This window comes from Chiloscyllium plagiosum, unplaced genomic scaffold (genome assembly GCF_037043375.1).
Source record: "Chiloscyllium plagiosum isolate Xiang-an unplaced genomic scaffold, Cpla_swu_hap1 HiC_scaffold_26, whole genome shotgun sequence".
In the NCBI taxonomy this organism is placed as follows: Eukaryota; Metazoa; Chordata; class Chondrichthyes; order Orectolobiformes; family Hemiscylliidae; genus Chiloscyllium; species Chiloscyllium plagiosum.
Window position 1 is genome coordinate 44,399,270 of NW_028270164.1, and position 27,279 is coordinate 44,426,548.

Here is a 27,279-nt window from a genome sequence, read left to right on the forward strand (position 1 = left end):
AACAACTCACTGGAGGAGAAGGTTTCACAAATATCCCCATCCTCAATGATGCAAGAATACAGCACATCGGTGCAAAAGACAAGGCTGAAGCATTTGCAGCAATCTTCAGCCAGACGTGGTGAGTGGATGATCCATTCCTGCCTCCTACAGTGGTGTCCAGCATCACAGATACCAGTATTCAGCCAATTTGATTCACTCCACATGATATCAAGAAATGCTTGGAGACTTTGGATACTGCAAAAGCTACGGGCTCTGACAACATTCCAGTATTAATACTGAAAGCTTGTGCTTCAGAACTTGTAACATCCCTAGCCAAGCACTTCCAGTATGGTGACAACATTGGCATCTACCCAACAATGTGGAAAATTGCCTGAGTATGTTCTGTACATAAAAAAGCAGGACAAACCCAATCTAGCCAATTACCTCCCTATTCATGACACCAACAGTTTGATCAGGCAGCAGCTGCTCAGCAACAGCCTGTACACTGATATTCAATTTGGGTTCCACCAAGGCCACTCAACTTCTGACTTCATTACAGTCTTGGTTCAAACATGGACAAACAGCTGAATTCCAGAAGGGAGAGAAAAGAGTGACAGCCCTTGACATCAAGGCTGCGTTCAACTGAGAGAAAGGGAGGTCTGAGGGTGCTGGAGATCAGTCGACAGTGTGATGCTGGAAAAGCACAGCCGGTCAGTCAGCATCCAAGGAGCATGAGAATTGACGTTTCAGGCATAAGTCCTTCATATGAGATTCCTGATGAAGGGCTTATGCCCGATAAGTTGATTCTCCTGCTCCTCGGATGCTGCCCGACCAGCTGAGCTTTTCCAGCACCACACAACTGCATTCAACTGAGTCTAGCTTCAAGGAGCCCTAGCATATCTGGAATCAATGGATATCAGGGCAAACTCTCCGCTGGTTGGAGTTAAATCAGGCAGTTAGGAAGATGGTTTTTGTTGTTGGAGGTCAGTCATCTCAGCTCCAGGACATCTCTGCAGGAGTTCCTCAGGGTACTCTCTGAGGCCCAACCATCTTCAATGACCCTCCCTCCATCGTAAGGTCAGAAGTGGGGATGTTCGCTGATGGTTGACTCAGCACCTTTCACGACTCCTCAGATACCAAAGCAGTCCATGTTCAAACGTAACAAGACCCGGACAATAATCAGGCTTGAGTTGACAAGTTGGCAAGTAACATTCATTCCACAAATGTCAGGCAATAACCATCTCCAATAAGCGACAATTTAATTATCACCACTTGACATTCAGTGGTATTACTGTCACTAAAGCTTCCACTATTAATGTCCTTGGGGGAGGAGGTGGGTGTTAACATTGACCAAAAACTCAACGGGATTTGCCGCATAAAAACGGTGGCTACAGGACCAGCTCAGAGGCTAATAATACTGTGGTGTGTAACTCACTTCCTGGCTCACCAGAGACTGCCCACTACCTATAAGGCACAAATCAGGCATCTGATGGAATATTCCTCACCTGCCTCGATGACTGCAGTCCCAAAAACACTCAAGCAGCTTGACACCACCCAGCCAAAGCAGCCTGCCTGATAGGCACCACATCCACATGCATCCACATCCTCCCCACTGATGCACAGTAGCAGCAGTGTGTACTATCTACAAGATGCACTGCAGAAATTTAATGAAGATCCTCAGACAGTTCCTTCCAAACCCACAATCACTTCCATCAAGCAGCAGATAATGGGAGCACCATCCCCTTCAACTTCCCCTCCAAGACACTCACCATCCTGACTTGGAAATATGTTGCTGTTCCTTCACGGTCACTGGGTCAAATTTCTGGAATTCCCTCCCTAAGGGTATTGTGGGTCAACCTGCAGCGGTTCAAAGAAGTAACTCACCAGCACCTTATCAAGGGCAACGAGGAATAGGCAATAAACACTGGCCCAGTCAGCAACTCCCACGTCCCACAAATGAATAAAAAAAAATGAAACACTAGAATAAATGATAGCTTAGGACTTTCTTCTTAGCTGCTGGAATTTCAAACACATCCCATCGTTATCTGATTTGAAACATTTAAGTGTCACACTGCAAAAGGATTGGAGTCTTGAATAATCACAATAACTTTACTCTGTTTAATATAATCCAAATTCTCTACAAGAAATGAATGGCAACAAGTGAGCAATCCAGTTTTGGAGCAAGTTACCCAGAATTCATCAATGATACAAATACAATTTTACAAAATAAAAAATAATTTTCCTATATGCTCCAGTGATATTAATTATGGATGTTATTAAAAACATACAATTTTTTTATCTCTGAGAAATGTCCTCATTGCCTCCACATCCACAGCAGTGTCTAGGCTTGACATGGCAATCCTAGTCATATATCTCGACAATGGAATGTTAATTCAAATTCTATCTTGTGTGATTTCATACTTTGAGCAGCTCAATGGAGACAGTCCTCATTGTGTTTGTCCTCCCTTTTCAGAAGATTACTGTGTCCAGCATTTCCGAAAGGACTCCTGATTCAAGACGAGTGTGTCTGCACTGGCAGGTCTCACTTTGGAGCTGGCTTCTAAGTTCAGCACCATCCAATGTCTACAAAAGTGTCCACGTTTCTTGCCCAGCAGCAGGAGAGGAGTGAGCCTTGAACCACTTAGTAAAGTCACAAATGTTGGCTTGAGTCAGGGGCTTTCAAGGTTTCCTCCCCAAAGAAGGAGATAAATGAATGTACCATTATTTCCCACAGACCAAAGGTGTGATCCTTCCTCAATGTTAACTGCACCCACTGTTCACTCATTCTTATCTGAAAGAAATAACTCTTTGCAATTGAGTCCAAACATTTAACATTCTGGTAAATGTCAGTACAGCAACTCAATCCTTTCCCTTCAAAAGACAGTGCATAAATTGAGCCTAAAATAAATATATATAAATTACTGTACCAGTGATGAATGCAAAGGTTTTATTTCTTAATTCCCTCAGTTGAAAACCAGTCCAGCATTCTATTCCAGTTTTGGTTCCATCACTGATTATTGATTCCAGAATTACAAATCTGTGATTGATAGGGATTTGAATGGGGATGGGAAGATAACTAACCCAGCAGTTAGTTGTTAAAAGGCTTACTACAATGGACCTGAAGTTGGTGCCGGTGGTGGAATTTCAGTCTGAACAGTAACCAAGCTGGAAAAATTACACCGTCGCATTTAAAGCTCCTCTTGTACAGACAGCCTGTCTTGGTTGCTTTTTGGACCACTTTAAATTGAAATTGAGCACCAACCTTTTTTTTTTAAATGCACTTTCTTAATCTGTGTTGAGCAAAACAAATTAAATCATGTCAATCCATCCCATCAGCACTAAATAAAAATCAAATTCAAGGTTTAATCCCTTCCAGCTCCATCTTTATCCTACCTAATGATGGACATACAGCATCCCCACTTACATACAGCTGGAGTAAGGTTTAAATATTACAACTACTTGGATCAGAGAGCAGAGGAACTTCGTTTGGGGGGGGGGGGTCAGACTGTCAATCAGGCATCGGTGAGTGTCACTGTGAGCCTGCTGTCAGGAACAGGCGTCATTGAGCTGCCTGTAACATGGAAACCGTTCCCACCTGCAGAATGGACCGGATGCCGGATCATATCAGAGTAAAGGTCGGCATTTGGATGCTTGAGAATATCTGGGTTTAAACTTGGCGTCTGAAGGATTGGCAGGAATTGCAAACAGAAGATGGGGATTTCAGGAATGTTCTGATGGTAGACAGGAACGAGGAAAGAAATGGCAAAGCCAGAGTCTGTTTCCCCATAACGGTAAGTCAAAATTCCAGTGATACCCAGGTTGGGATTTGGGGAATTGGAGAACTCCAGGGTTGCATCTTTTCCATGAGGCAAGTCCTGTGGCTTTATCAATGGATCCTCTGGAGCACCTTCCTTCATATATAAACTGCAAAGAGAATTAAAAATACCTGTTGAGACTCAGCATATTATTGCTCATCCTGGTAGTTTAATAAAGGTTGGTAGATCACTCAATACATCCCATAGCTCACAGTGTGAAAGCACTGCCAAACATATTACTGAGTCATCTTACTACGAAGGTACTAAGTTCAATCCCTGCTCCCTATTGATTTAGCTGTCTCAGCTATGAAAATCGTAAACCAGATTTAATGTTAGTACATTTAGAATGGTGTAATGAGGCAAGTCAGCTATCTACTGAGAATCATATAAAGGCAGGATTAAGATGAGGAATGGGCGAGTTGCTTTCTCCAGCTGAATGTCTCACCAGTGACCATCGGGTGTGAGCTTTAGCTCAGTGGTGATGTTGCCATCAAAGACAGAAGCTCATTGCTTCAAACATGCTCCATCATCAAAGCTGCCATTCAGTGCAATGCTGAGCAAGATGAATCTCTCACGCAGCCATAAATGATGCAACGGTAGAATATGAAGATATTTATCCTCAATATTTGTCTCATTTCTGCTTTTGTGACCTGTCTGCAAACAGCTGGGTAAACCCATTTCTCAAATATGGTAACTACAATTAGAGATGCCTCAGTGGTCATAAAGCATTTCATGAAGTCCTGAATACATGAAGGGCGCCACAAAAATGCAAGCTCTTTCTTCAATACGATATGCACTTACTCGCAATATTTCAGATCAAACACTTCCGACTGATTGCTCAAAGTCAGCGTCAGGTGTCTGCGAGGCATTGTAAAATCCCAAACTCTGAATAAAACAAACAGAAAAATATCTTTTAGTTGCAGATCTGTAAAAGAAAGCAGGCCAATACTGGAAAGAAAAGATTTCAGGAATCAGTGATAATGGAGACAGCTGAGGTACTTCTGAACTCTTAGCTTAAATTGAATTAGATTATGGCAATTGCTTTTAACACAACTAGAATGCAGAAGTACGTAATTGTGCATAATAGCACAGAGTATTCACAGCTTAATAGGAATGATAGATTTCATAGGATGTTTACAACAGCAGGAGGCCATTTGAATCGGTGCTGTCTCTCTGTAACAATCATATACCCCAGCCCACTGTCTGGCCTCTTCCCATTACTCTGCAATGGTGTTTCCTTCAGGTGCTTATCAAATTCCCTCTTGAAAAACAGGCTGAATCTGTCTCCACTATCCTTTCAGATCACTTCACTTAAAAGCTTTTCATATTACTTCTGACACCCTTGTGAATCTCTGGTGCTCCCTGGCTCAACCCTTCCCAGCAGGAACAGTTTCTCCCCATCTATGCTGTCCAGACTCCTCATGCATACCTCAAGTTAATCTCCTCTCAACTTTCAGTTCTCCAGGAGAACGGTAACTTCTCCAAACTATTCCTGAGACTGACGGCCCTCAGAACTGGGAGCATTTTTGAGACTCTTTTCTGTACCCTCCTTATTGCCTCCATATCCTTCCTAAAATGCAGCGTGCAAAATTGAATATAGTGACCCAATATTTCAACCAGTCAGTCAGAAAGAGTAACCCTAAACCTGATTGGATTGAAAATGATCCATTTAATCTTTAGTTGAATTCTGCACTGGAGATTTCTTGGAAGTGTGCCTCCTGACACAAACCCATCAGGAATCCACGAATCTAGCAATGAATAAAACTTTAGTGAAAACCATCCCACCTTTTTGCAGCAGTCAATGTGTTGGACTCTGCGATTTAATGTCCAGTAGCACAGTCAGCCACTCTGACAGCTCCTGGGAAAGGGTAAGCATGTAAGTTAAATGTAAGATTAGGCGTGCCAGATTGTTAGGGTGTGAGGAAAGTGAGCAAGAACTTAAATTAGGTTAGGGTTGGGGTGGGGTGGGGGTGTTGTGTCTTGTCCAACATGTGGAGTGGGAACTAAGCCAGTGGGCTGGCATTGGTTGCGAATGGGGAGAGGGTTGGCAGGAATGTGTTGCTGGTCCGAGAATGGGCAGAATATCAGACCAGGGTCTGTTCAGGGATGAGGAATGTTGAGACCATTAATTGGGAGGTGGCGCCAGGTCTGGAGGTTGGAATTAGATTTGGTCAGAGGGCCAGGGTGTCTGGCCAGCAGCAGCTTGTCAGGGATGCAGTGGGTCGGAGTGGTTTGGGGTGAGGTGTAGCTGCCGAATGGGTCAGAGGAGGCCTGGGGATGGGGTGTCAGTTGAATAGCTACCCAGGATTATGGGTAGATTTTTAATCTTACTTTTCCTAGGTCACTATTAAGGTTAACAAAGTCAGAACCCTGCACAGTTTCTGACTGAGGAACTTTCTTGAAGAGGTCCATATGCAACTTGGGGAGAGGAGTGGATTCACTGGAATGTTCAACTGCCACGGAATCAGCCACAGAGATTCCGCATGGTGCCAGTGAACAATCCCAGTTGCACTGCTCCAACAACTGGCCAACTAGAATATCAGGGACAATACTTCAGCTGAGGCCAAACCAGTTTCAGATATAGGTTCATCAGAGAGATGTTATTCCTTTGACTGGCTTTCTGCCTCTCCCAGAAGATAATGTGGCAGCTCACTGGGTGAAGAATGGCAAGAGTCAAGATGTTTAGTTGGTCCAAGACTTCTAACACGATACCATTTCTGTGGTTTCTTACAACTTCTCACTTTCAAAATCTTACCTCCCATATTCTCACCTCATCCGCAGACAGACTGTACTCAGTTGTTTCTCAGGTAGAAGTCAGAACTCCACACTTTATCAACTCATCAGTACTGAGAGATTCTCTATCAATACAGCATCAGATTGGCACAGCCAAAGATAAATCGCTGGGGGGTGGCCCAAGCTTGAGGCCCAATTTGCACTGAAGCAGCCTCACAACTGCATCCTGACTAGGATATACAAAGCTTAGCCAGAGCTCCCACTCCAGACTCTTATCCGGTTATTCCTGTCGGAAATTCCCTATCTCCTGATACCAGGTCTGGGCTGACAAAATTCCTCCCTGATTTAAAAACGTGCCAAAGTGGGCTCTCTCAGGTCTAAAGGCAGCCGTGTTGACTGCATGCAGGCTGCACTTCACCAGGTTAGCCCAGACCAAAGATAGGAAATGGAGCAGAAATCTAACAATTTATAATAAAGAATAAGAGGCTCATAGCAGTAATATCACTGGACTAGCAATCCAAAGGCCCATGGTTATACTCCAGAGCCAGTGATGTAAATCCAATTTCAGTAGCTAGATCTGCTCTCTCTATCTAAATGTAAGACTTGTTTAAGTAACCATTACCACAAAGCTACCAACTGCTTTAAAAACAATCCATCCAGTTCATTAATGTCCGGATGGCAATTTATCATCCGTACCTGGTCTAGCCTTCTCATGACTCCATTTTTTTTAAGATTACATTACAGTGTGGAAACAGGCCCTTTGGCCCAACAAGTCCACACCAACCTGCCGAAGTGCAACCCACCCATACCCCTACATTTACCCCTTACCTAACACTATGGGCAATTTAGCATGGCCAATTCACCTGACCTGCACATCTTTGGACTGTGGGAGGAAACCGGAGCACCAGGAGGAAACCCACGCAGACACGGGGAGAACATGCAAACTCCACATAGTCAGTCGCCTGAGGCGGACCCACAGCAATATTGTTGACTCTTAACTACACTTTGAAACAGCCTAGCAAGCTACACAGTTCAACAGCAATTGAATCTGCAATAAATGCTAGCCTCACCAGTGGCACCCATACCTTCTGAAAGAACAAGACACATTTTCCAAGCTTTTGTGATAAACATTAAATAGATTTCACAAATCAACAGCACATCTTATTTTCAGTCGAACTAGTTTAGACTTTTTTCAGTGGGAATACATATCTTACATTTGCTAAGATTGCAGTCTAACAGAAATCTGACTCTCCTGCTCTCCACCCCCAGATCAGAGGTTTCGCAATGATAGTTTCGATTGCTGCTGGCACATTTTATTGTTGGATTTTCAGCATTTCAAGTCCACACCTGGAAAATTTATTTCAAAACAACCAGTCTCTCTGAATAAACATAAATAGATTTTGATTTTTTCTGTTGACTTTGTCAGTTTCTCTCTGAACAATAAATTGATGCCAATAAGCACTTTCCCACAGTGTTATGAATGAAATAGCTCTCTGAGCTCCTTATTTCAAATCACAATGTTATCTGTAATCCCACAGTGCCCCTATCCTGTACACATGCCTGACCACCATCTCATACACCCTGCCAATCACTTACTGATACCCTTATACCACCCTCAACCTTTACTCACCCCACCGTCCTACCCCAACCCTCCAACCTCATCTATATCCACCCTCACCCTCTCCCTCTCCCAATCCCTCACCCAGTGCACATTGCCCCACGCCAGCCCATACCGTTCCCTCACCTCCCACTCAATCCCCATCCACTCCAACCCAACCCCATCAAACCTACTCAACCCCTACTCATTCATCACCTCAACCCCAAACATCATCACTGTACTCCCTCCCATTCCCCACCCCAGGTTAAGGCCCTACTCCCCGTTCTCCCCATCCTGATCCCCCCCCCCCCCGACTAAGATCGAGGTCCTTCTTGCCCCTCCTCTATGTTGTCCCCATCCTGAACCCCCACCCCAGATCAAAACACTTCTTCCCTCTCCCCAGGTCAAGGCCCTTCTCCCCCTCTCCCCCATGCTGTCCCTCTCCCCAGGTCAAGGCCCTTCTCCCCCTCTCCCGCATGCTGTCCCACTCCCCAGGTCAAGGCCCTTCTCCCCCTCTCCCCCATGCTGTACCCATCCCCAGGTCAAGGCTCTTCTCCCCCTCTCCCCCATGCTGTACCCCTTCCCAGGTCAAGGCTCTTCTCCCCCTCTCCCCCATGCTGTACCCCTCCCCAGGTCAAGGCTCTTCTCCCCCTCTCCCCCATGCTGTACCCCTTCCCAGGTCAAGGCTCTTCTCCCCCTCTCCCCCATGCTGTACCCCTTCCCAGGTCAAGGCTCTTCTCCCCCTCTCCCCCATGCTGTACCCCTCCCCAGGTCAAGGCTCTTCTCCCCCTCTCCCCCATGCTGTACCCCTCCCCAGGTCAAGGCTCTTCTCCCCCTCTCCCCCATGCTGTACCCCTCCCCAGGTCAAGGCTCTTCTCCCCCTCTCCCTCATGCTGTACCCCTTCCCAGGTCAAGGCTCTTCTCCCCCTCTCCCCCATGCTGTACCCCTCCCCAGGTCAAGGCTCTTCTCCCCCTCTCCCCCATGCTGTACCCCTTCCCAGGTCAAGGCTCTTCTCCCCCTCTCCCCCATGCTGTACCCCTTCCCAGGTCAAGGCTCTTCTCCCCCTCTCCCCCATGCTGTACCCCTCCCCAGGTCAAGGCTCTTCTCCCCCTCTCCCCCATGCTGTACCCCTCCCCAGGTCAAGGCTCTTCTCCCCCCTCTCCCCCATGCTGTACCCCTTCCCAGGTCAAGGCTCTTCTCCCCCTCTCCCCCATGCTGTACCCCTTCCCAGGTCAAGGCTCTTCTCCCCCTCTCCCCCATGCTGTACCCCTTCCCAGGTCAAGGCTCTTCTCCCCCTCTCCCCCATGCTGTACCCCTTCCCAGGTCAAGGCTCTTCTCCCCCTCTCCCCCATGCTGTACCCCTCCCCAGGTCAAGGCTCTTCTCCCCCATGCTGTACCCCTCCCCAGGTCAAGGCTCTTCTCCCCCTCTCCCCCATGCTGTACCCCTTCCCAGGTCAAGGCTCTTCTCCCCCTCTCCCCCATGCTGTACCCCTCCCCAGGTCAAGGCTCTTCTCCCCCATGCTGTACCCCTCCCCAGGTCAAAGCCCTTCTCCCCCTCTCCCCCATGCTGTCCCCCTCCCCAGGTCAAGGCCCCTCTCCCCCTCTCCCCCATGCTGTCCCCCTCCCCAGGTCAAGGCCCCTCTCCCCCTCTCCCCCTCTCCCCCATGCTGTACCCCTCCCCAGGTCAAGGCTCTTCTCCCCCATGCTGTACCCCTCCCCAGGTCAAAGCCCTTCTCCCCCTCTCCCCCATGCTGTCCCCCTCCCCAGGTCAAGGCCCCTCTCCCCCCTCTCCCCCATGCTGTCCCCCTCCCCAGGTCAAGGCCCTTCTCCCCCTCTCCCCCATGCTGTCCCCCTCCCCAGGTCAAGGCCCCTCTCCCCCTCGCTGTCCCCTCCCCAGTCCCTGGGCAGGGGGGTTGGGGGTGAATTATCAGGATCCTGCTCTCCTCAGGATTTAGGTGTAAGTTTCGGGCTCGAGCCCAGAGTCCCGCCATTTCCAGTCCTTCATGCCGTTATTTCACGAACATTGCCGTGATTCCCCCGCTGTCGGCCTGCTGCAGCATTTACCTGCGGCCCCGGGAGGGGAGGTGCCTCTGGAACCGGGGAAGAATGTTCTGGAAAAGCCCAGGCCCCGGAATATCTGCTCCACACAACCGCCTTCCGCATGGTCCTAACGCCCGCCCTCCCTCACAGGGACCACCCCTGTCAAGGTGAGAGGCTCATTGTGCAGGGAATTGGGCCAGGGCTGTCACATCAAAGAAATATTCATTCAGACCTGCATTATTTAAAAAAAAACTCTGCAAAACGACATACAAATATTGTTCAGCCTGTGATACTCACCTACATGTCATTAGTATTTGTGTGGCCTTCATGGGGTTTCAAGAAATGTTACACATGTGCTCTAACATCAGCCCAATGTGGGAAGAGTGAGTGCTGAGTAAGATCAATGGTGTTGGCAGTGGTGATGATACAAGCATCACATGATTATGTCCACCATTACATGTGCAGCAATTGGGCTGAGTGATGGTAACATATTGGTAGGCAGTCCTCATATTCAATCTATAGAGAGGCAGACTGATGTGCCAGACAAATCTGGGTACATTTTACTGTCCCCGGCTGGGGGAAACTTTGAAGGCAAAATGTAATATACAGCAGGTGGCTAGTTCACTACCTGCTCAGCCAGCCTGCCCTTGTTCCTCCATGCCACAGGCTGTGGCTACGATATCGGATAGCCCTCATGCCAATTCCCAACTACTAACCCAATTAAGGGTAATCAGACTCTTTAATACCTACAGCTAAGGAAGATGTACTGCAGTGGGGGGACAGCAAATGTTTTATTAACCAGCACCTACAGAACCAGGAATGTGCTGATTAATCAAATATTCCAGCTGATCAAGAAGTCCACATAATCAATGTAAAAACACACACTAAGTAATATAAATGTTAAATAAACATGGGGGGGGGGGGGGGGGAGGGAGAGTACAAACATCACTGTTATACTTTATTGTCAGCAGTTAAGTCAGGGAGACTGGCATCTACTTGATATAGTTTCTCCATTTGGTATGAGGTGGCACACCCTGACTCACCATGGCATTCTTGAGGTTACTTCCACAGCTGGAGGTCAGTCAGCCCATCATGTCCTTGCTGCAACAATCAGAAATGAATTGCGCTCTCCCACACACACCTTTGTGTCTTGGATCTTAGCTGCTTCAGGTAAGTATCTACTTTTCTCTTAAACATGTAATGGTGCCTAACCTAACTAAATTCAGTGACAATGATAGTAATTCCCTAACCACTCTGCATTAATGAATTTCTCCTAACCCCTTGTTTCATTTTCAGTAGCACGTATTAACTAATGATTCATCACTGACTCCCAAACATAGGGAATAAGTTTTTATCCAGTTTGCTCTATCAAAGCCTTTTGTAACTTGGAAAATCTGAAACAATTATTCTCAGCACTCACTGACAATAATAAATCCAGTAAATTAAGTCTTTCCTTATAATTATAATTTTGCATTATTGTGGTCAGTTTATACTGTATGCTGTCTAAAGCTTTAATTTCCGTTCTACAGAGGGGAATAAACTAATACAGAGGAAACTCGATTATCCGAATACCAATTATCCGAAAATCGGATTGTCTGAAGGGGATCTCGAGGCCCTGATAGAAACATTACATCAAAGATGTGTTTCCAACAGATGGCGTCTTTTATTTACAGTGATTAAACTGGCACTGTCTCCAAATGACTGACCACCCTCCCACATTTTCCCTGGAGTTCTATAGAGGAGTGTACCCGACCCCCCCACCCACCCACTTCCCAGGAATAATCTCTCCAATATTGTCCTGTACAGGCAAACATGAAACCTGTCAAAAATTTGAAGTAAAAAGTTGTGTGTGTGTGTCTGTGCGCTATTTGGAGACTTACCCCACAAAGACAGCAGCAATAGTTTTCTTGTTGATGTGCAGTTGGATGCCCCAGAGAGGGGCCAGGGGTGGCCATTGGCTCGCACGCTTTGTGCTGGGGGGGGGGGGGGGGTTGGAGCGGGTTGAGGGGCGGGGGCCAGGGTTGGACCGGGTTGTGGGGCTGGCGTTGGGGTTGAACCGGGTTAGGGAGCGGGGGCCGAGGTTGGACGGAGGCGGGGTTGGACCGGGTTGGGGGGAGGCGGGGTCTCACGCGCTGTGTGCTGCTGCAGTCTCCTGAATGGAGAGCAGACTTTAAAACTCCAAGCCCCAGAGGAAAGGCATTTAATCGATTTTCCAAATAATCAATTAACCGAACAAAATAGTGCCCGCCCATCTCATTCGGATAATCGAGTTTCCACTGTATACAGTACTCATCTACCCCATGTTTTATACAAATGTACTGATGCATATTTACTCCTATGCTTGTCATGTTAATGATAAAATATGCATGATTTCAAGACTTGGGACATTCATGGACTGAAATCTTAGAATCCCTACAGTGCAGAATGAGGCTGTTTAGCCTTCTGAGTTTGCACTGACCCTCTGAAGAGCATCCCTTTCAAATCTAGCCCATAACTCTATCTCTGGAACCCCACATTTCCCATGGCCAATCCACCCAACCTGAACATCTTTGGACTGAGGAAGGAGACAGAGCATGTGGTGGGGAGAAAATGCAAACTCCACACAGTCACCCAAGTCTCCAATTGAATCCAAATTCCTAGTGCTGTGAGGCAACATTGCTGACAATGAGCCACTTTTTGCAAAGGTTTCAAAAAGTAAAAAGCACTGACTTAAAATGGCTGCAAGTGTCAGCTGACCACACGGGTTAGCCGAGCATCATAAAAACAATGTGGAATAAACACAATAAGCTGAACTGAAATTAACACCTTTGCCAAAACAACACTGAAACTAGTCCACCCAGTCAGGCCTGAAGAATCCCTTTTATTCTGATAACATCAGTATGATAAGCTTTATATATTTTCGATGAAAGATATCATTTGCAATTGTCGAGCTTGGAAACAATGAACACAGACTAAAGTACACAAACCCAGCTTACATTTTAGGAAACTTTTCCTTTGCAGAGCAAGGGAGATGGATGTGTGATGACAGAACTGGAGAAAGTTCTCTCTTCATTCTCTGCCTCTTAAAGGACAAAGTTGAAGAGAAACATCTAAACACTGAGAACTTAAAGAGATCTGCAATATTCACTGATGCTGAGGCTACAAGGCATCCATTAAACAATGGTGGTCACATGTTAAGACTCAAGGACACACAAAGGACTTTAAACCATATATTCCTTTCAATGATCTTATACTTTTTAAAATCTTTGTACTTGTGTGTATCTTGTTTAAATTTGCACCATTACTATTTTTCTCAGGGTTAGCAAAAAAAAAATTCATTAAAAATTTGTAATAGCCATCCTTCAGTAACTTTAGACATTGGTGACCACATTTTTATTGAAGAGAATATAGCCTTGTGCTAGAAATAACATACCTTTGTTGTGGTCAATTGAGGAAGTTGACAAAGAGGACCCCTCTCACCTGGCTGTACCATACCCTGGGTCCCTGATTTTATAACTGCATTGTATAATTGCACTTCCTACCCAGCTTTGATACAGGGCAATGATATGATAAATCTTTATAGAGATAGGGCTTAGCTAGAGAGATCCATTTATTTACCAGAATAAATAACAGAAGTATGGTTTTCTAGACCTTAAAATTGCTCCATTTGATTTGAACCAACAGCAACCCTTTTACCTGGTTTACCTGTAAGAACCATGGAATGGTTATAACATAGGAGGCTACTCGGCCTATCAAGTCCCTGCCATCTCCCTGCATGAATAATTGACTTTGTCCTATTCTTAGATTTTATAAGTGGATAAGGTAGTAAAGGAGGGATATGGTATGCTTGACTACAGCAGTCCAGGTATTATGTATAAAAGTCAGCAATTCATGTGGCAGTTGTACAATCCTTTTGATAGGCCACATTTGGAGTATTGTGCGCAGTACTGGTCACCACACAATAGGAAAGATGTAGAGGCTTTGGAGAGGGGGAAAAAGAGATTTACCAAGATCTTGCCTTGATTGGAGTGTATTAGCTAAAAAGAGAGGTTCGACACATTTGGTTAGAGTTTTGGAGGCTGAGGGGTGACCTGACAGAAGTATACAAAACTATGAGAGGTGAGTGGATGGTTGGGAGTCTTTTTTGTAGGATGAAAATGTTAAATTCCTGAGGGACATAGGCTTAAAATGAGAGGGGGAAAGTCTAAAGGAGATTTGTAAGACAGATATTTATGCAGAGAGTTGTAGGTGCATAGATTATAGCTGGAGGAGGTGGTAGAAGCAGCTATGGTAGCTGTGTTTAACAGGTATTTAGACAGACACATGAACAGGCAGGAAATACATGAATATGGACCCAAAACAGAAATTGCTGGGAAAAATCAGCAAGTCTGGCAGCATCTGTGGAAAGAAAACAGAGTTAACATTGTGGGTCCTGTTTAGAACTTGTTAGTCCTAGGTTTATCTGGTAAAATGGAACAGCGTTGAGTTGATCCCTAAGGAACTGGAGCCCACAGGCCAGTTAAAACTGATGATGTCAGTAAATATCTAAGGTATATATGGCAAAGCTGCAACTAGCCAGTGCAATCCAACCAAGTGAATTCACGATGCGATTGGCCAATGATCATGCATTTGATATATGAACAAGGCATGCAAGGTTACAAATGGACAACTGCCCAAACAGACCTGTTGGTGACTGGGGCTTTAGATCAATGCTATCGGTTATGATAAGAAAGAAGTAATAGAATCTTTGTAATAGAATCTGGGAGATTTTGTCTCAGCCTAACTGAAGAACGTTCTCCCTTCCACGTGGTTAACATTACAACAGAATCTTGTGAGAGAATTGGAGTGTTTTCAAACTCTGGTGATTTTGAATACTGCCATCAAATCTTTAATCTTCACTTTTCCAAGGAGAACAGTGCCAGGTCTACAGTAATAAGTCAGAAAAACAACAGAATAAACACAATAGTAAATAGTATTTAATGTCTTGTTAATAATCATGAAAACATACAACAGTGATTACAAATGTTCTTTTTGCAAACTAAAATATTGGTAGTATGTCACAGCCAAAGGTACAACAAGGTTAGTGCTTCAAGGTTAAGTTTTTTTAAAAAAACCAGGATAAGGGTTTAGGACTCCACTTACCTATCTTTGAATCATTCTTTTTATTATTCATAGGTCTTTTTATTCCTGATATTTAACATTTTCTCTTTTACAAAAATACAGTGATTGATGATACTCAAACAATGAGTTACAAGTTTTCTATTTCATAGGAGTTTAATTGTGTAATGTGTAAAAAATAGAATGAATGGTAAATATATAGAACAATCAGGCACCAATGTTAGTAAAGCCAAATACAAGCTAATTTACTTTGTCTTCTCAAATGAAAAGAACAGAGACAGACAGAGGAAAAGTATTTTATCTTTTAGGGTTTACATTTTTTTTAAATTAAAAAGAAGGAAGCCATTCATTCATTTATTAAAAAGGTGCAATCCTCAAGCTTTAAATTCCACATTTTTATCTTTCATTCATTCCTTCATCTCATTCACAGTCTAATGATCATTAACATTCACCAAATTCTTCAAAGTGTTCAACTTCTACAATTTCCCATTTTAAGCTGATAAATACCTTAATATGTAAATAAGATACATATTTAGTTCAGAGTAAGGGTGGCAAAACTGAAATCACAATACTGCAGCTAGTGCTCATGTCTGACAAGGTTCCATGCTGGAGGTGCTGCCTCAGAAGTTGCTCTTAATAAGTGACCTCTGAGCCATCAAGTGCAGTCCAGATGGGAGGTTTAATCAACATGAACTGTTTATAGGAAATGGAGGAATCCCTTCTGGTCAGGAAACTGCATATAACATGATCACGTGTTTCAAATGCAGTTCAAGTCAGCAAAGGTCCCTGTTGAAAATGCAAAGTTAGAAAATGACCATTGTTATATGTCTTCCTCAGTCTTGGTGTCCAGTTTTTTCACATTCTGTCTTTGGGTTGGAATATTATGCAAGTTTGGCTCTTGTTCTTCTTCTCTGTTATGATCTAGTTAACATGTCAGCTGAGTGTCAGAGACTGTGTCAAAGCAGGTATTACAAGCAGCTCATTTTTAAAATGTTAATTAGAATATTGCCGAAAGTTACAAATACTTCCCCATTTACTTTCAATATGAATGGATTTTTTTATACCAGGCTTAGGTTACAAAAGCCTTTAGATTATAGAAGAGAAGGATACCTCTATCGCAGGTTACACATTTGAGGCAATGAGCAAGATTTTCTTTTAATGGGATGTGGGTGTCACTGGCCAGGTCTGCAGTTATAGCTCATCCCTAATTGCCCTGAAGAAGGTGGTAGTTGTAGTGAACTGCCTTCTTAAAGTGCTGCAGTCTTTGGGCTGTACAGACACTCCGAGTGCTATTGGGAATGGTGCTGTAGGAATTCGACACAGCGACAGTGATAGAAAAAAAATATACAAAGGAACCTCAATTATTCGAATATCAATTATCCGAAGAAGATTTCAAGGTCCCGCAAAAACGTTACATCAAAGAGGTAAGTATATTCAATTTACCTGGATTGAGGGACATGTGAAAATGCTGACAAAAACAAAGAAACAATTGGTACAATTGCAACATTTAAGAGGCATTTAGATGGGTATATGAATAGGAAGGGTTTGGAGGGATATGGGCCGGGTGCTGGCAGGTGGGACTAGATTGGGTTGGGTTGGGTGGGCGGCACGGTGGCACAGTGGTTAGCACTGCTGCCTCACAGCGCAAGAGACCCGGGTTCAATTCCCGACTCAGGCGACTGACTGTGTGGAGTTTGCACGTTCTCCCCGTGTCTGCGTGGGTTTCCTCCGGGTGCTCCGGTTTCCTCCCACAGTCCAAAGATGTGCAGGGTCAGGTGAATTGGCCACGCTAAATTGCCCATAGTGTTAGGTTAAAGGTGTAAATGTAGGGGTAGGGGTATGGGTGGGTTGCGCTTCGGCGGGTCAGTGTGGACTTGTTGGGCCGAAGGGCCTGTTTCCACCCTGTAAGTAATCTAAAAAAAAATATCTGGTCGGCATGGACAGGTTGGACCGAAGGGTCTATTTCCATGCTGTACATCTCTATGACTCTAAACACAAACTCCTCAAGCATCAGCGACTGGATTTTTTTAGGTAAGTTAATTACACAGCTCTTTGCAAAAGTAAGTGTTTTACAGCACAGGATATTCCCATCACATTACCGGCCAAGAACGTAAATGCATGTGCGAGGCAGTGCTTCTGTCCTTCTATCGCGACACCGAGTTCCCAGAAACTGACAAATGCTCTTGCGATCGTTGAAGCTGTTCGGAACCTTGTTTAATGCTGGAATTTCATATAAAGTTTTTATGTGATGGTAACGGTTTAGCCCTTCTGTTTAACTTGTAATTTGCAGAATGCAAAGATTAGTTTGTTTAAAATTATAGATTTAAACAAATTCTCCAGCAGAGCACAGTGTTAGATCAGTATGGCTTCCCTTGTTTAGGGTAAAATCGATTAACTGAATAATCGATTATCCGAACAAAATAGTGCCCACCCATCTTGTTTGAATAATCAAGGTTCCTCTGTAGTCATCCAAGTCAGGATGATGTGTGTAATGACAGGAGATCAGTCAAATATGTCATGTTCTAACAGTGACATGTAAAAAGGAGTAAGACAGTCTTAGAAGTAAAAATAATGGTCTTATGAATGGACAAGATCCTTACAAAAATTGGATATGAATCAAATACCTACACCGTTATTCTGTATAATAAGGCATTATAGACCTGTGATTATTTAATAATTTTGGTATGATCTGACAGCACTAGAAAATTAAACAATTGAGAAATTCCAGTGAGTGATGGAATTTTGAGATACTTTCCCAGCAAAGAGAATTTTAATAATTCGGCTTGTATGGAGAAGAGAAGTGATCTCGAACCTCCAATTTAATGATAGCTTTGTGATGTACATTTGACATTGTGCCTGAAACCTCCATTCCATCTTTGACCAGTTGCAGTGCTGAATTCCCTCTTCCAATAGCAGTTTTAGTGAAGGAACTAGATTCATGCAGTTGTGTATACATCTTATTGTACAAATTCTGATCAGTCATAGTTTTTGTATCAGGAATGTGCAGAGCAAACTCGCTGTCATACTTGATGCAGTCAAGTGGGTTGGAGAACAAAAGGGAGAACTGCTGGTCACCAAAGGAGTAGCTGAGGACTCCAACACTGCCATAGAGTGAGAATGGGGTCTTGGTGAACACACACGTTCCTTTTCTCTCCTTCGCTATGATCGGAGGTGGGGGACTTTGTACAACACCACATTCAGCATAGGTCCTGTAAAATGGGATATTGCATATATATAAATATCACAGCTCAATGTTAAAAGATAATAAAACTTTTGTTATGTGGTGTTTCTTAAAGAAAACAAAAACAACAGGATCTTTTATAATGTACAGAGACACAGATAGGCTGGATAGGGAGAAACCTTTCTCCTTAGCAGAGGGGTCAATTACCAGGGGACACAGTTTTAAGGTGAGGACTGTAAGGTTGAAAGGGAAGTTGGGCAAAAGACATTCACTCAGATAGTGGTGGGTAGATGGAACTCACTGCTTAAAAAGGTGGAAGTCGTGGGAACCATCACAACATTAACAGGTTTTTAGATCAGCACTTGAGATACCATAGCGTACAAGATTTCAGACCAAATGCTGGGAAATGGGATTAGAATGGCTGGATGCTTCATTACTGGGTGGACCAAAGAGCCTCTTTCTTTGCTGTTATAACTTTATGATTCAAGGTTTCCAATCCAAGGCAGCAGTTAGTGAAAGTATAGTTGCTCAGAAGGTAACATTCAGCGAAGGTAAAAACAGGCAGGATCTCAGCTCCTGCTCAATCTTATTGGCAGTTGTGCATCTGTAAACAAAGGGCAAGAACACAATTGTTGTGCTCTTCAATAAGGTCCTTCTGAACGAGGCGGATATGTATTCAAACCTCACCTCAGGATTTGAAAACAAAAGTGAAAGTAGGAGAAGAGAATGGCAGTTTAAAAAGTGAGTCTTGAAGTATTCTATAAGTCCAGAAATAGTAAAAGGCTGATAGAAGAAGGGATTGGCTCAAGTCAGTTCCAAGAAAGATTTACACAGTAGTGGGTATGGCTAGGTACTGGACTAATATACTCCATCAAATATCACACTCTTGTTTAAAAAAGATTGTAAGGGTAAACTCAACAATGACAGCCAGTTGGTTTAGCCTGGTGTGAGGAAGGCTTTCAGAAGCCTTGGCTTCACATTTATATTTGTGATTCTTTGCACATTTAATGTCGGTTTTGCAATCTCCAGTTTTCTGTTCACAGCTTCCTCTTCATTACTGTGTAATCCTCAACACCACCACCTCCATCAGGATGGTCTGAAGACTCTCCGCTTATTCCTTGAATGGAGGCCTGAACCATCCCCATCCACCGCCACACTCCTTCATCTGGTGAGCTCGGTCTCATTTCAAACCACTTCTTCTTTAACGTAGCTCAGTTTCTCCAGGTCAAATTTGTGGCAACGAGTACTCATATGGGTCCTAGCTGTGCCTTGGTAGGGTATGTTCCTATCCTTCTCAAATTCCTGATGAAGGGCTAATGCCCGAAAGGTTGATTCTCCTGCTCCTCGGATGCTGCCTGACCTGCTGTGCTTTCCCAGCAACACACTCTCGACTCTGATCTCCAACATCTGCACTTTCTCCTTCTCAAATTCCTCCCTCAAGTCTTCTGCAGCACATTAATAACACTGTCACAATTTCATTTCTCTTTTCCAGAATTCGGAAATTTGATAAATTTTGCTCCCAATTTCTACCTTTTTCTCAGCCTCACCTGACGCATCTCTGATTCTTCCCTTTCCTTCCCTGGCTTCTCTGTTTCCATTTCTGGGGATCAGTTGTCCACCAATATCAACTCCCAACTCACCGACTCTCAGTGTGATGACATTTGCTCACACTCAACATTGTCCCTAAGCTACATAGCTGCGTAAGCTTCATGGGGAACCACACAACAGAATAAGTAATTACAGTGATCATTGCCAACACTCTGCTTCCTGTACAGACCCTCTTATGTCTCCCAGTTACATCACAATTGCTCCTATTGTGCCACCTTCCACCGGAATGCCTCCAACATGTCTGCATTTTTTCTCAACGGAGGGTTTTCCCCGTCCTGTCCATTGTTGGCAGGACCCCTCAGCTGTGTCTGACTCATTGCCTGCACTTCTACCCTCACTCCTTCCCCTCCTCCCTTGCCCTCATTTTCCACTGGCCAGTCTCTGTATTTGAAGGATCATACGCTGCCATTTACATCATCTTCAGCAGGATGTCACCAACAAACACATTGCCCCCATCTCCCCTGCATTGTCACCACTCTGTGGGGCCAGTATCCTTCATGACATTCTAGTCTTCTCCTCCATCTTCAGATTTCCAATCATCTCTCTATGCAATTGTAGAAGGTGTAATATTTGTCCTTTTATCTCCTCCTTCCTCCAATGCCCCAAAGACACCTTCCAGGTGAAGCAGTGTTTCACTTTTAGGAAAGATGTGGAAGCTTTGGAGAGGGTGCAGAGAAGATTTGCCAGGATGTTGCCTGGAATGGAGAATAGGTCGTACGAGGATAGGTTGAGAGTGCTAGGCCTTTTCTCGTTGGAACGGCGAAGGATGAGGGGTGAGTTGATAGAGGTTTATAAGATGATCAGAGGAATAGATAGAGTAGACAGTCAGAAATGTTTTCCCCGGGTACAACAGAGTGTTACAAGGGGACATAAATTTAAGGTGAAGGGTGGAAGGTATAGGGGAGATGTCAGGGGTGGGTTCTTTACCCAGAGAGTGGTGGGGGCATGGAATGCGCTGCCTGTGGGAGTGGTAGAGTCAGAATCTTTGGTGACCTTTAAGCAGCAATTGGATAGGTACATGGATGGGTGCTTAAGCTAGGACAAATGTTCGGCACAACATGGTGGGCCGAAGGGCCTGTTCTGTACTGTATTGTTCTATTGTTCTATAACTTCTATAACTTGTACTTCTTTCAATCTAGTCAATACATGTGATCTCCTTTCCATTGGTGAGATCATACACAGACTGGTGACTACTTTGAAGAACACCCCAGCACTGTCTGTAGGAATAACTCAATCTTACAGTTGCCTGCCATTTCAATAAACCTTCTTATTTCCTTGAGAACATTTAACCTGTCAGCCTGTGGGAGCATTCCAGTGAAGCCAACACAAGCTGGAATGAATAGCACTTCATTTTCCTCTCAGACATTTTACTGCCTTGTTATGGACCAGACCAAATTCCCTCAAAAAATTCAGAAGATAGTCTAGACCCTCACCTTTTCTTATTTTAAAGGTAAACGTAAGGTGTTGCCTTCCAGATGCAATTTGATTGGTCAAACTATCAGATTTAAAACAAAACATGCTTCATTCACTATAGTTAAAATACAGCAAAAGAGAAAGAAGGAATTAGGATAACAACTTTACCAGAAACATAATAGATATTGTAATTATTACTAATTAACTGTTCCAAAATAGCAACATCCCATAAACACACCCCCTTATGCCAAAAGGCAAATTTATAAAACACATTGTCTCACTTACAACTCCAGTAACAGGAAGAGAGCACCCAGCTTTTGGCTGTAACCGAGAAAGAAAAAACGCTTCAATTTCCTTAAGACCCCAACAGCAACTGCTGAAAACTAAAACTAAAAATCCTATTTCTGTGGGAGTTTGACCACACCCATTCAGGCTGCTTCTATTGTTCCAAAATTTAAAAAAACCCAAGGCCCCTCAAGTTGTTTCCTGCTTCTGATGGACTGCACTCATCTCTGCCTTAAAACCTTTCTTCAAAATAAATCCAGGGCAAAAAGCACCTCTTAAAGCCACAAGCCTTCAGAACTCAACATGGAGTCCAACTACTTCAGAGGAGGAATACGGTCCTCTATTTTGATGACTTCTCCTTCCTTTACCCTTTCTACATGAGTTTCCTCTCAGTAAAGCTGATCTATTTTCTACTATTCATACCTACCATTAACACCTATTGTCCATCTCAATTCCTCCTCTACTACCATCAGCATTGTCCTTATATTTTGCTCTGGGCACCTCACCAGCTATTTCACTCACTCCTTCTACCTACCCTTCTATCAACAGCATAAAAACCATCATTTTTCAGCTGTTTTTAGTTTTGAAGAAGTCACATTGGGCTTTCAACGTTAACTCGGTTCTTCTCTCTACATTGCTGCTGTGTTTCTCCAATACTTTCTGGGTTTTTTTGAAACTCATGTCCAGCTAACCCAGCCATGTTAGCCTTTGTCCCACCAAATACCCTTTCACAACCCACAGCCATTAACTTCTCCCAATGACCCTCCTCATGCCCAGTGCACATTGATGCATACCAAGCTGCAGAAAGTGGACCTGCAGATGACCCCAGCCTCTGAACCCCAAGTGCATGGGAGCTGTTACACATTCTTATTATGCCATGCCCTCAACAACATCCCACTGGCCACCCCAGCTGTTGCCCCTGTAATGGACCAGGTCAGACCCCCCCCTCAAAATAGTCTAAGAAGGTAGCCTACACGCTAACATTTTCTTATTTTAAAGGCAGATGTGAGGTGGATATTCCAGGTGTGATGCAGCTGGTCAAACCATTTGGCTTTAAGCAAAACAGAATTGATTTAAACACTACAGTTGAAACACAAACAAAAGAAAGTGGAATGTAGAAAAACTTGACTATTGGAAATCTTAACCGACCTGATACAGTAACTATTACTAATTAACTCTTCCAATACAGTAACATCCCATAAACACAGCCCTTGGAAAAATGGTAAATTCAAACACAGATTCTTACAGATAGGAGGGAGCAACATCCAGAGAGAGATTTCAGAGAAAGTCAGAGGAATTCTTTACTGAAGCTTGCAACTCCGCTGGGCTCATACACCTTGTGACTGCTACAGCTAAAAATAAACTCGAAAGCCTGAACTGGGAGAACTGGTCACTCCCTTTCCATTGATAAACTGTTTTTTTTTTAAAGAAAACCCCAAAAGCTTCTTAAACCTAGACTGTTTATTTCAAGAAAAAAATCAAGGACAAAATAACCTTTTTGCAGTGACAGCATCATCACACCCACCACCTTCTCACTACCACTTCTGACGCACAGCCCTCACACCCATCCTTCCACTAACCAAAACAGACATTGCTGGAGAAACTCAGCATCTCTGGCAGCGTCTGCGGAGAGAAAGGAGAATAATGTTTTGAGTCCAGTAACCCTTCTTCACAACTAATGCTAGCTGGGTTGGTATTTATGCAGAAGATAGGGTGGGGTGGGGGTCTAGTCTACTATTTTCACTGCCCACAATATGGTCTCCTCTACATTAGGGAAATGAAGCATAGACTGAGTGATCGCTTCACAGACCACCTACGCTCTGTCTGCAAAAAAGACCCTGAGCTTCCAGTTGCCTGCCAAGTCAACACACCAGCCTGTTCCCTGGCTAATATCTCCATCTCAGGACTGCTGCAGTATTCCAGCAAAGCTCAGCGTAAGTTGGAAGAACAGCACTTCATTTTCCATTTGGTCACTCTGCAGCCTTCAGGGTTCAATACTGAATTCAACAATGTTCAAGCTTGAACACCTTCTCCCATGTCCTTACCCCAACCCTCACACACCAGACCTCATCATCACATGGGCTGCAACCACACATAACCTATTGTCAGCTAATAATAATCCCCATTAGCAGCTATTCATTCTCCCAGGCTGACCTTTACCCATCCTTTGTCAAACTTTTTCTCTCTCTTTGGGCTCAATCTCTACCTGATGTTCACTCCTCCCTACTCCCCGCAATCTCATCTTCAGCATATATACCATTTTCCTCGCTACCATCAGTTTTGAAGAAGGGTCACTGGACCCGAAACATTAACTCTGATTTCTCTCCACAGGTGCTTCCAGACCTGCTGAGTTTCCCCAGCAATTTCTGTTTTTTGTTTCTGATTTCCAGCTCCCACAGTTCATAGAATTCATAGAATCCCTACAGTGTGGAAACAGGCCATTTGGCCCAACAAGTCCACATTGACCCTCTGAAGAGTAACCGACCCTGACCCATTCCCCTACCCTATTACTCTACATTTCACCTGACTAATACATCTAACTTACACATCACTGAACACTATGGGGCAATTTAGCATGGCGAATCCACCTAACCTGCACATCTTTGGACTGTGGGAGGAAACTGGAGTACCCTGAAGGAAACCTACGCAGACAATGGGAGAATGTGCAAACTCCACATGGACAGTCACCAGATGGTGGAATTGAACCCAGGTCCCTGGCGCTGTGAGGCAGCAATGCTAACCACTGAGCCACCCATGTTCTTTCAGTTCTCTTTGTTTCTTCCACTAACCAATGTGAGTGTAACAGATACATATTTTGAAACAGTTAACAGGGAAATGGAGGTAACTACATAGGCAAATTGAAAGAAGACAAAATAATTGACGAGCCGAAAGAATCATAGAGTAATTCTTTCATTCTGAAATCTGTGGTAAAGATCTTCCAGTCATTTTAAATATAAGATGTTCCGTCACTGAGCTACCCACACCAAGGCCAATAGGTCAAATGTAAGAGTCATAGAGTCATATGGCATGAAAACAGACCCTTCAGTCCAACCAGTCTGTGCTGACCATAGTCCAAAACTGAACTAGTCCCATCTGCTGCATTTGGCATTTATCCCTCCAAACATTTCTTATTCATGTCCTTATCCAAATGTCTTTTAAACATTGTAACATGTACCTGCATTCATCACTTCCGTGGACGTTCATTCCACATGCAAAGTACTCTCTGTATAAAATAATTACTCATCATGTATTTTTTCAATCTTTCTACTCTCACGTTAAAAATATGCCCCCTCGTCTTGAAATCCACCACCCTAAGGAAAAGAGATCTACCATTTACCTTATCCATACCCCACATAATCCTATAAACCTGTATAAGATCACTTCTCAACTTCCTGTGTTCCAGTAAAAAACGTCCCCGTCTATCCAGCCTCTCTTTATAACTCAAACCTTCCATTACTGGCAACATCTTGACAAATATCAAATGAACGCTCTCCAGTTTAATAGCTTCCTCCCTATAACAGCGAGACTGGATCTGGACACAATACTTCGGAAGAGGCCTTGCCAATATCCTGTACAAACTCAACAGTGTCCAACTCCTATACTCAGAGGTCTGAACAATGAAGGCAAGTATGCTAAACACCTTCTTAACCAGCCTATCCATGTGTGATGCAAATTTCAAAGAATTATGTACCTGAACCCCTGGATCTCTCTGTTCTACAACACTACCTAAGGTCCTGTATAAGTCCTGTCCTTGTTTATTTTACCAAAATGCAATACCTCAAATTTATCCAAGTTAAATTCCATCTGTCATCTGCCCATTGACCCAGTTGATCAAGATCTCTTTGTAATCTTAGATAACTACCAATCTTGGTGTCACCTACAAATTTACTAACCATGTCTTCTATATTCTCATCTAAATCGTTTATATAAATGGTAAACAGAAGTGGACCCAGCACCGATCCCTGTGGACCTGTGGTCACAAGCCTCCAGTCTGAAAAAAATTTACTCTCCATTTTCACTTTTTGCCATTAAGGCAATTTTGTATCCAATTGGCAAGCTCACCCTGAATCCCACGTGATCTAACTTAACTAATTAGTCTACCATGTGGAACCTCGTCAAAGGCTTTACTAAAGCCCAAGTAAACAAAATCCAAGTTATCGAAGCCCTCATCAATCTTTTTGATTCCTTCTCAAAAAACTCAATCAAGTGTGTGACACAATTTACCTCATATAAAATTATGCTGACTACCTCTAATCATTCCTTGCCTCTCCAAATACATATAAATAGTATCTTTCAGAATCACTTCCTACAACTTACTCCCCGCCCCCCCACCACGAAACCAGACTTACAGGTGGCACATGTGGGCGGCACAGTGGCACAGTGGTTAGCACTTCTGCCTCACAGCGCCAGAGACCCGGGTTCAATTCCCGCCTCAGGCGACTGACTGTGTGGAGTTTGCACGTTCTCCCCGTGTCTGCGTGCTCCGGTTTCCTCCCACAGTCCAAAGATGTGCAGGTCAGGTGAATTGGCCATGCTAAATTGTCTGTAGTGTTAGGTAAGGGGTAAATGTAGGGGTATGGGTGGGTTGCGCTTTGGGGGTGCAGTGTGGACTTGTTGGGCCAGGGCCTGTTTCCACACTGTAATGTAATCTAAAATCTAAAAGGTCTATTGCCCCCTGGCTTCTCCTTACAGCCTTTCTCAAGGGAAAGCACCACACTAGCCACTCTCCAGTCATCCAGCACCTTATCTGTGCTTATAAATGATACAACTATTTCTGCGAAGGGCCCTGCTATTTCCTCCTGAGCTTCCCACAAAGTCCTGTTGATGTTCTTTAAGTCCAAAACTTCTCATACACACAATTGAACTGAACAACCACACACCTTATCGAACAATCTGCGGGAGCTGGTACTCACCAACACCTTACAGGAGCAGGGTGATCTAGATACACTTTCAAACACCAAATCTCTGAGGAACGTCAGGAAGTGTGTGGAATTTCGAAGGCAAACGTGGGGTGTAACTTGCAAAGGATATTACCAAGTATTATTGATCAGACCATTACATTTCACACGGGGAGTTGTGGTGGGTGTGGCTGGGGCATGCCTAACTCAGTGAACAACACATTTAGATCAGGAAGCAGACTTGAACTCTGCTTCAGTGCAAGATTACCGAGCTCGCCATACTCACGCTGCTGCAGTTAAATCAAAATGTTTGCTGCTGTTTGTGATCTCGATTCCAACAACTATCTTGGAGTCAACCGATTTTACAATCTCTTCAATCGGAGTCGCCATTCTGTGAAAAATATAATACGACATGCAATGCTCAAGGCACGATTGTAAACAGGAATAACACACACCAACAGCAAAGTGCTGCAGCGAGCCTTGCCTGGTTTCCCGGGGGTGGGGAATCTCACCGAGGCCGAGCTATGGACTCCACTTTCTGCTGCAGACATGCGAAGTAACCAACACCCTTCCTGTGATTTGAAAAACTTCCGATCGTCACTCAGGGAGAGACAGTGCCAACTGTTCATCTA

General features: G+C 44.1%; 2 protein-coding genes across 6 annotated transcripts; both read right to left on the reverse strand.

The window, feature by feature from the left end:
• Positions 1-2,074: 2,074 nt before the first annotated feature.
• LOC148145144 (uncharacterized) lies at positions 2,075-10,319 on the reverse strand. Of its 2 annotated transcripts, none has more exons than XM_087973664.1 (3): positions 10,190-10,319; positions 4,596-4,679; positions 2,075-3,903 (listed from the first exon to the last, which is right to left on the reverse strand). In XM_087973664.1, the coding sequence occupies exons 2-3, from the start codon at positions 4,661-4,663 to the stop codon at positions 3,492-3,494; spliced, it is 480 nt and encodes a 159-aa protein (XP_087829790.1). In that variant the 5' UTR covers positions 4,664-4,679; positions 10,190-10,319; the 3' UTR covers positions 2,075-3,491. The 2 variants fall into 2 exon arrangements, with proteins under 2 accessions (XP_087829790.1, XP_087829791.1); XM_087973665.1 differs by lacking the exon at positions 10,190-10,319 and adding an exon at positions 7,742-7,959.
• A 4,783-nt stretch (positions 10,320-15,102) lies between these two features.
• Positions 15,103-27,269, reverse strand: LOC122563279 (uncharacterized). 4 transcript variants are annotated; one of them, XM_043716971.2, is made up of 3 exons: positions 27,132-27,269; positions 26,934-27,038; positions 15,103-18,471 (listed from the first exon to the last, which is right to left on the reverse strand). In XM_043716971.2, exons 2-3 carry the CDS (start codon positions 27,035-27,037, stop codon positions 18,033-18,035), a joined length of 543 nt encoding a protein of 180 aa, XP_043572906.2. In that variant the 5' UTR covers position 27,038; positions 27,132-27,269; the 3' UTR covers positions 15,103-18,032. The 4 variants fall into 4 exon arrangements, with proteins under 4 accessions (XP_043572906.2, XP_087829794.1, XP_043572907.2 ...); XM_087973668.1 differs by having other exon boundaries at positions 27,127-27,247; XM_043716972.2 differs by having other exon boundaries at positions 27,160-27,202.
• Positions 27,270-27,279: the final 10 nt, after the last annotated feature.

Excerpts from the sequence above, each read along its gene's own strand:
- LOC148145144 (XM_087973664.1), bottom strand. The coding sequence starts at position 4,663 with ATGCCTCGCAGACACCTGACGCTGACTTTGAGCAATCAGTCGGAAGTG. Across the intron at positions 3,904-4,595 it reads TTTGATCTGAAATATTGCGA|TTTATATATGAAGGAAGGTG; the intron begins GTAAGTGCATAT and ends TTCTCTTTGCAG.
- LOC122563279 (XM_087973667.1), bottom strand. The coding sequence starts at position 27,061 with ATGTCGTATTATATTTTTCACAGAATGGCGACTCCGATTGAAGAGATT. Across the intron at positions 18,472-26,933 it reads TTTGATTTAACTGCAGCAGC|GACCTATGCTGAATGTGGTG; the intron begins GTGAGTATGGCG and ends CCCATTTTACAG.